General features: G+C 43.8%; 1 protein-coding gene across 1 annotated transcript in view; it reads right to left on the bottom strand.

Moving 5' to 3' along the window:
• Nucleotides 1–811: 811 nt before the first annotated feature.
• ELOVL2 (ELOVL fatty acid elongase 2) overlaps nucleotides 812–9,521 on the bottom strand; it is a 64,765-nt gene continuing 56,055 nt past the window's right edge. Inside the window, exons 5-8 of the mRNA XM_030314853.1 lie at nucleotides 6,753–6,924; nucleotides 3,709–3,833; nucleotides 3,093–3,227; nucleotides 812–1,305 (exon numbers count right to left, since the gene is read on the bottom strand). Coding sequence (XP_030170713.1) covers nucleotides 1,180–1,305; nucleotides 3,093–3,227; nucleotides 3,709–3,833; nucleotides 6,753–6,924 — 558 coding nt within the window. The 3' untranslated portion in view covers nucleotides 812–1,179. The remainder of the gene's footprint in view (nucleotides 1,306–3,092; nucleotides 3,228–3,708; nucleotides 3,834–6,752; nucleotides 6,925–9,521) is intronic.

Raw genomic sequence — 9,521 nt, 5'->3', positions numbered from 1 at the left:
TTTAGTAGTAAAAGTCCAATATTTAGGGAGGAAAAAAATATGTTTTCCTCCACTTTTGTGCTTGTTCTCAGGAGAACTCATGTTACCTGGGCAGGGGTAGGATATACCGGGTTTGCCAAATTGGCACTTTTCACTGTGGCTCATTACCAGCCCAAGGCTCAATGTTGGGATCTTTCCATAGTCCTCTCTTTCTTCCTGTTTTCAAAAACTTAACCTGAAAAGAGTGACAGCAGGTATTTGGGGATAATACAAGAGTGGACAAATTCAATGTCTATTTTGCCCCAACTGCTCTGATTCATAAATATTCCAGTGGCTTAGTCTTCCAAGGAGAAGGGAAGATTCCTCGATCAGAAAGCGGGCAGCCAGATTCAGATGCTGCTTTTAAAACCGATCATGGTGTCCATTTACGACCTAAACTAGGGTAATTTAACATGGGAGGTTGACAGGACTACGTGAATAGTTAAGGAAACCAAATTACAAAGTGAGAAACTACTCCTATCGGAAGCCCCTGAGCTATGAGGATTTGGCAGAAGAGTTTTTCTTCTTAGGAAAAGTAATTGTCAAAATCAAATACAAATTTCATTACCATATCACTAAGTTGAGACTCAGTGTAGGAATTTGACAGACTCTACCTTAAGAGAGAAAAGTGCTAGATTCTCCTGTCTTCCGTTTAAAATCCATTTTCATATTTTCTGGGGTCAGGTCCTAATGGAACAAATGGACTGATTACACACTGGCGAGCAGTGCTTAATATAGATTAAGACACCCTGTAGTTAGAAAGGTAATTAGCATTTTGTTTTAAACACTTCAATCTGAATAAAACTTTTTATTTGAAGACTGGCTTCGGAAAACAAGGCTCCGTGTTTCCTGGCTTTGTACGTGTATAAGGCGTTATACCGACGGTTCTGGTGAGGGGGTCAGTCTGTGGGGAGGAGACAGAGCCGCACCAGTTCTGAGGTCTACAGAGTTCGGTGTCTGAGGTGACACGTATGTTGACGGAAGCATTCAGTTAACAGATTAACCTAATAGCAATATATTAATACATTCCGGGTACAAATGATTTATAAACTCAAAAGAAATTAGTTTATGCTAAAACATATATAACTTTCAATTCAGTCTTTGCTTTAAAACAAGCGAATCTGTGAGGCTATTATATATGCTTTGTCTGTTACTGGGCATTTACTGTGCTTTCTTGTTTATTACCCCATTAGTTGCAGCGAAGCAGGCTCTGGAGAAACCGTTCTTAACTTCTTTCCCTGCAGGTGGCTCTTGCGTATTTTTCTTCATTGGCTTTTTTCGGTACGTCTGTTGGATGCATATATTTTGAAGAGAGGGAAAAAAGGATTCTTGAATAAGACTTCGACATGGCATATAATCTAAAACAGTTCATGATTTTATTGGGTATTGGACAGGTAAGAATTTGTTTTAGTTTATCTATTTTGAGAGAGGGAGAACAAGTGGGGGGGGGGCAGAGAGGGAGGGAAAGAGAGAGAATCCCAGGGCTTGAACTCATGACCTGTGACCTGAGCCGAAATCAAGAGTCGGATGCTTAACCGGCTGAGCCACCCAGGCCCCCCACCAAAGAAGAATTTTTGTCTGACAATTTTTAAGCTAATGGTTAAAACTAAAAATAGGGTAAAAACCGAGACAAATATGAATGAATTCCAATGAAAGGTTGTTTCTGTCACCTTCTCTACACTGGTTACGATTTATGTATTACAGGACTGGCATTCAAATTATTCTGCATTAGTTGCTTACTTGCATTTCCTAAAAATTAGATCCTTTCCAATTCAAGTTGGAAAAAATGCTGTTATCTTAAGAGTACCAGTATCCAGGATTCTGGCTTGATTTGGTTTTTGGCATATCCTTCTTATTCTGTCCAAATACCTGATTTTGTCTCATTTTTACTTTTTTTTTTTTTTTTAAAGCACCTATATTAACAAGGGTCAAGCCTGAAATTATATACTCAAGTCTAAAGGAGTAAGACTCTGTGTGAACCAACAAGTAGGGTCAACGTTTTGAACACCCACTGCCCACCCTGCCGGCTACCTGCTCATCCTCAAGGTTCAACACCAAGTGCCACGTTGACTCACTTAGCTTTCCTGTTAACAGTCAGTTTTGCTGTGTGAATTGTTTTTGTTTTTTTGTTTTTTTTGGGGTTTTTTTGGGTGGCTTTGTTTGGTTCCATCAATGGTTATTTCTTCAGAAATTCTCAAAGGAAACTTCTATCTGTTATAAAAGACAAAGCCTAGCCAGTCCAATGGCGCTGAAAAGACTGTCAGCAGTTCACTTTCCCACAGTTGTACTTTGTGAGAAGCCACCACAGGTTAACCTTTAGCAAATGCCAACTAAAAAAAAAAACGAAGCATTTATTGTCTAAAGAAAGAAATACAGTGGATTTCAATTTGGAAAGTACTGTTTGGAATAGAAATGTATGTTCTCATCTTTTTTTCATGAAGCTTACTTTCTATTTCCCCAGCCCACAAAGGAGAGCAATTTAAACTCTACCACCACCTGAGGCCTGCACTCTGCTCCCCCCTTCATCAGTTTTTGTATTAATGGAGGTGCTTTGATGTCGTGTTTTGGAGCCCTGTTCCATTTAAATTGTTGATTAAAAAGAAAATGACATTTAGTAAAGAAAAAGCCACTGTGACCTTTCCACGGTGGCTTGCCTTAAAAGAATTTTTTCCAGATAGTGAGGTTACAACATCACCGTGCTGATATAGAAATGATTTTTTAATATTCAATTCATTCAGCCTAAGTTCTTCTCCATTTGTATAGAGGCCCTGGATTCAGATGTAAGACCCTTGTTTCATGTTTTTGTCCCATGTTACCAATGTGTGACTTCATTCAACTTTTTATGCATGCACTGAAAAATGTTTAATAAAATGCCCACTAAGGCTATTCATGGTGGTTTTCCTTCAAGGGGAGGGCTTGGGGGCGGGGGGAGAGTTAGTTTTCACTCTCTACTTTGTGAGCCTCCATCACCGACCAGCACGTGCTAGTGGATTTCCTCGGGCAAATTAAACACCAATGTAAGGCGAGAGCGCAGTCTGCTATGTTCCGCCACCGGAGGTGTACATTTCACTTACCTGAACGTAAAAATTTAAGAACAGGATGACTAAGGTGAGCATGTAGGACGACTGGAAGATGAGACAGCCGAAGGGGAAGCCGCAGGGTTTCACCACCGCGCTCAGCGTGTGCGTGATGGTCAGCACGAACTGCACCTGCGGGGGGGTGGGGGGCGGGGGGCGTCACTGGGGGGCGGCCAGGCCGAGCCACGCAATACACCATTTGGAAATACGAAACATTTAGAAGTCGACTCCTGTTACTCCCTAGGTTTTGCAGGAAGAAAGCAAAACTGCGGAAGCAGCCCACTATCCTACCCAGAAATTTCGCTTGAAACGATGCTAGTCAGTATATTTAATTGCCCGCTCGTTTTCTCATGGAAGAGCAGCAGTTGCACTTATTTAGATAAAAATGAATCTTAAAATTAACGTCTGTGTTAAATCACTGTCACTTCGAAGCAAGGAATAAGGTAGCTTATTTCGACACACTAGATTTTAATCCTTAGAAGGTTCTCTTTAGAGGAAAACAGGCAGCCTCCTCACACACAGCAAAGCCTCTGCCTATGGGGACAGATTTCTTTCCTCCGTGAGGATATTCGATGCTTCACAGGGAGAGGAGCTGAACGAAGGGATAACATACCAGCTGAGCCTGCGTGAGGTATTTCTTCCACCAGAGATACTTGTGCATAGATGGAAATACAGAAAGGCCATAGTAGGAGTACATGAGAATGTGGATAAAACTGTTCAGTGTGGGTCCAAAGAAACCTGTAAAAGTATGGGATAAAAATTACTGCTCATTCTTCATCAAATGAGACGGATTCTTCCTGTGCAGCACGGCTGAAGATGAGTCACCCCTGTGGCACTATCATCTGCCGCAATCCACACGGTGAATTCACCCTCGTTTCCGCGCTCTTGCTCCAGGATTCCGCAAAAGTCACCGAGATAGGACAAAACTGGATGGTTTTTCAGTCAGAGTGCCAACCAAACAGGTAATTCCTGATTTGCAAAGGCTTTACTGTCCCTTAAGCTGTTGTTACTATCGAGTGATCAGGGAGAAAATGAAATGTTAGCTTCAAACTGGTGGCAGAATTCCTTTGAAAGAGAAGTGTCTCTGCTTCCACTACGCCTCTGATGAGCCATTCCGACTGTGGAAAGAGGGCCTTCGGTCTAGGGCTTAACAAGGTGCTAAAGAGTCCAGGAGATCAGGCTGCTCTTTACATTTAATAAATTCTACCTGAAAGGGACCTAGAACCAGGAGAGCTAGAGCAAGGCGAGAGAAGGTGCAGCAGGAGAGAAGGCTGGGACGGGACGGGGCGGCGGTGGAGGGGGGGCGGTGGACGGACTGGCCAGTGAGGCTTTCCAGCGGCTGGACCATCTCATGGACTTCTAGGACAAGGAATATCTAAAATCCAATTGCAGGACATTTCTGTGCTAACTTGTGCCGTTATCACTCCCCTGCCCCTGCCGCCACCTTCGTGAAGTCCCTGTAGCTTCCGTCAACGTGGGCAAATGGTGTTTCAGGAAACCAAAGGAAAAAGAGAGAAGTTCTATGATGCTCAGCTAAGAAGCAAAAGGATTTAGTTTGAAGGGGTGAGATGTCAGAGACGGGTCTATTCGTTGGAAACCGGGAACCCACTGTCGTGAGGATTAGACCAATCGATACACACAAAGTGCTTACGACAGTGCCTGGCAAAGCAAACACTACCTCTGTTACTTTGGGATCCAGATGGCTGGGCTGTGAGCTCTCAGTCCTGCGGTGGAAGGAGCTGTGGGGCTAGAGGACCCCTATCAGCTATGTCCCCTTAGATACATTAGTTTTACTTTGTAAATTTTGATTCTGTCACCTGGGAAATGGGCAGGACAGTAACTGGCTCTCTGGGCGGTGTTGGGATTGACTGCATAATGCTACGGAAACTGAAAAGTGCAGTACCTCCGCTGGCTAATGAATTTAAACTCTGTAGCCTGGTTTTCCCAGTCTAAATCAAGGTCTGGTTAGATCCATGCAAATCAATGAATGAGAAACAGGGGTGTCTGGGTGGCTCAGACACCACTGCCAGAATCTAGTAAGTACTCAGCAAACACTGGCTGGAATAACCGGTTACAGCAGTATTTCTTTACCGCATGAGCTTTCATTACCATGAATTAATGGGGTATGATTAAAAAAAATTTTTTTTAATGTTTATTTATTTTTGAGAGAGAGAGAGCATGAGTAGGGAGGGGCAGAAAGAGAGGGAGACACAGAATCCCAAGCAGGCTCCAGGCTCCGAGCTGTCAGCACAGAGCCCGACGCAGGGCTCGAACTCACGGACCGTGAGATCATGACCTGAGCTGAAGTCGGATGCTCAGCCGACTGAGCCACCCAGGAGCCCCTGGGACATGATTTTTATAATATTTTAGGTTGACTGTGAATTGTCACACAGCATTTCATCTACAAGAATCCCAGGTCTTTACATGGGGATTAGGTGAGAAGGAGGTTTAGATGTTGAGTGATTTGTAATGAAATTGTTGACAATCACAAAAAATACTTAACCTTGATAATTGCTTGATATTGATTACGGTCTGTATATTGATGACAGCATTAAGTCTATCATAGTTTTAATCACTAAACTCAAGAAGCCAGATTTGGTCCAGGAGAGAGTTAAAATAAAAACATCTTTCTGACCACTTCATCTCCAGCACTTTCCTGCTTCACACTCTGGTTTTAATTTGCATCTTCATAGTCACAGATATGTTCCAAATATCCTTGACATTTTATTTATTTTTTTAAGTTTATTTTGAGAGAGAGGGAGGGAGAGACAATCCCAAGCAGGCTCCACACTGTCAGCACAGAGCCCAACGTGGGGCTCGATTCCACGAACCGTGAGACCGTGATCAGACGCTGAACCGGCTGAGCCACACAGGTGCCCCTCTCCTTGACATTTAAAAAATATCTCTAAGATCCCCAAATCATTTTGACTTAAGTTTTACCTGTTCTGAGTTTTCACAGAAGATTTTTAAAGCTGGGGATATAAGACAATCACATAGAAAGTACCACTGTCTGCACTGCAGGTCAGAAGGGACCCATTAATGCCTATGAAATCAATGCAGTGAGAGCGGTCATCAGCTTTTTGAAAAAGTGCAACAGAATTAATGAAATGACAACAACAAAAACCCAAAGTGCATCACAGAGCTAGGGTAAATATCTCCTGAAATTTCTGTTCCACACAAAGTGCATACACGTAAAGAGGCTGTGATATAAGGCGCATTGTAGCTCTCAGTTAAAACAAACGTTGGAAGCCACACAGAGATGTGCCTTTAACTTTTCAGAATGGAAAAAAAAGTCCAATCTATAGGACAGCCGAGTGATGACCTCCACCAAGTGGAAGGTGCTGGATTTGTTTCGACAGGAGTCCTTCAGCCCCTGGTGCTGGAGTAAAATTACTCCAGCTGGGGTGCGTGCTTCTGGCCCGCGGACATTTGGCGCAGAGGGAAAACAAAATGTATTTTCACAAATTAAGGTAACGCTCCCATTCTGCAGGAACGAAAGACGCGAAACTGGCCACACGGGCAGCCGCGTGCTGCGCCGTGTGCCTCCCTCTTCCGTCTCCAGGGCCACATCAGTACAACAATATTCAACCCCAGGCACCCACTAGAGGCCTCGCGAGACCCATGACACGGAACTGAAAAGGCAACAACAGAACTTACTTTGCCCGCAAGGTATCCAGTTCAAAACACACCACCAGATGTTAAACATGGAGGCATGATGGTATACGTGAAGAAAAGTAATCTGACTGGTTTTTTTCCGCAAAACAAAGAAAATTGTGTCCAGGAACTCTATGGACTTGGAGAAGTAGTACCACCACAACACCTTGGCTACCTATAAGGATGTTAAAACAGGAAAAAGAAAAGGTGAGCGAATGAAAACGCTCCCCCTGGCTGCCCCCCCCCCCCCAGCAACCTGCGTGATGCCGCATTCCACCAGCAGACGTTTCTGTCTCAGGCCATCACCAAAGCACCTTCCTGGCATCTCTGCCCCCAGCTTCTCCTCATTCCCAGCAATCCACCCCACTCTGGTGAAAAGGAGTTGCCCCTCCGACACATGTGATCCGATCAGGTGACTCCCCTGCACCCGCCGAACACGGGCTCCTTCTCCAGCCTGCGCCGGCAGGGATTTCCAGCACCCTCTCTGAGCACAGCACCGGGCGCCATCAAGGCCGTCTGCTCCCTCTTCCGGCACTCGCCGCCAACGGGGCCACTGGGCCTCCTGGCACCCTTCTCCCCGCGTCCACCCTCCTTTCCTACCGCACGCCTGGCAAGCTTGAGGAACACCCTTAAATGCCTCCTCCTAACCCTCTCCTCGCCTTTTCTCAGGCCTCATCAGCCACGTCTTCCTTTGCATTTGAAAACTGCTTTATGACTCTGTTTTCAGTAACCATGGCTGTGGAGTGAGGGTTAATGCCACCGAGGGCAAATCACACAAGGCAGGGGCTGTCTCATCTCTGCTCAGGGCTCAGCACTCAACAGATCGCTACTGCTCGTTACACTAGGTCTTAATTTTTTCTCTAGTTCCCTACTGTGCGCGTGTTTGGTCTCTTAGCTGTGCTGGAGCCCAGGAGCCGTCTGTAAGTGGACGACTACTGCTTTCGTGTCTCCTCCTCCTCGGAAGATTTAAAATCCAGGTGCTTCCAGGTGTCATATGGAGTGTTGAATCACTACCTTGTACACCTGAAACTAGTATTACACTGTATGTTGGCCAACTGGAACTTAAGCAAAAGCTTAAAAAAAAAAATCACGATGCTCCCCCCTCCTCACTGACGTGGTTGGTGGGTCGGGATTCCTACTTTCCCTCCTGAGCCCCTTCCAAGTCTCAGCCACAGGGAAATACTTTAACGGCAGTGTTTTTAGCAGTAACATTTAAACGTATGAGGAGAGTGTGTGTAAAAGGAACTCTGAAGTCAGAATATCATGCTCTATTGTCTGCCTGCCAAGAAGACAAGGAGGTGTGCTGCTTTCCATCTTAATGTTTGAGAGTGTGATTCAACTTCACAGATATTAAGTCAGATAGAAATGTAAAACGACAATGACCTTTAGAGAATTGTATGGTAGCCCAAAGTGCGCTGCTCTGTGATAATACATTAGAAATAAAATGGGTGCAGAGAAACCTCTATATATACTTTTTTCATACTACGGCTTTGAAGATGTTTTTTAAAATGCATTCTGAAATGTACGTCTTACTATGAAAGATTTTCATTAAAAGGTTTCTGCTAATAAGCATGTTTTTCATTATAGAAAATTTCAATCAAGGAGAGGAAGTATAAGGAACCTGTGTTACCTATCACTAAACTTCAAAGCTTTCAATATGATTCCAATTTGTTGGATCAATTCTATTTCTCAACATTTTTAGGGGCTGTACAGCATATTCTAAGCAAAGGCAAGGTATCATTTCATCTATAAAAACTACCAACAGAGAGGAAGGAAACTTTTACTTCACCATAACCACGATGTCATTAGCTAATAAAATCAGGGACTCCTTAATATCTACCAATAGCCTCATCCATGGTCAAAGTGTCTTAAAAATGGCCTTTTAGAACTGATTTAAATCTGGATGCAACCAAGGTCCAGCTTGCACCGATTTGATAAAGTTTGTTAGTCTTTTCTAATCAGTAACAGTCCCCTTGCCTTGCTTCCCCTCTTCCTGTCTTTTCTTCACGAAAACTAGATCAGTTGTTGCATGGACTTTCTAATATTGTGAATTCCTAATGTTATTTAACTTCTCTATCCCCCACATTTTCTGAAGCAAAGCAATGAGATTTAGAGGCTTGATGGACTGAGACCTAGGGAATTTGGCAGGAACTCTGAGTCCATGGTTCTGTGTACTTCCTGGCACATCACGCTGGGAGGGCACATCATTTCTGGTCGTCCCGCTGGCATTCGTGATAGAGTTCAGGTGTTAACAGCTAATGCAATTATTATGACGTTCCATTCAGTGTTCACCCAACAGTTTTATCCCTTATGGATGACGGCCGAACAGATCCATGATTTCACTAGGAGTTGCAAAAGGGTGATTTTCTAGTTCTCTCGTTACTTATGCACTTTTCTATAGAGAAGAGCTCTCTCTTCCTCTATTTGGAAATTCACACGTGAAAAGCAAAGATCAATGTTTGATTCTTTCCCTTTAACATTTTTCCCCTAGAAAGAGCTGGTGTTCTAGCAACCTTCAGAAGGCAACAATGTGTTTTTTAGTATCATTTTAAACTCATGGGTTTTTACTAAACTTGGTATGCTTCAACCCATTCCAGTCAGTATTCTTTTTGAATTGTCCCATCTTGCACGCTGGGACTTCAAGATGGCTCCTCGGTCTTTCTGTCATGACCTGGATAGTCTGGACGGCTTACGTGCTTTCTGTCACAAGATGTCCTCGATTTTGCTTATACACATTTCCCACCCCAACCCAGGAATTGGCCAATTCTCTCA

This window comes from Lynx canadensis, chromosome B2 (genome assembly GCF_007474595.2).
Source record: "Lynx canadensis isolate LIC74 chromosome B2, mLynCan4.pri.v2, whole genome shotgun sequence".
In the NCBI taxonomy this organism is placed as follows: domain Eukaryota; kingdom Metazoa; phylum Chordata; class Mammalia; order Carnivora; family Felidae; genus Lynx; species Lynx canadensis.
Note: the sequence above shows the minus strand (reverse complement) of the source record. Positions and strands in the feature narration are given on the sequence as shown.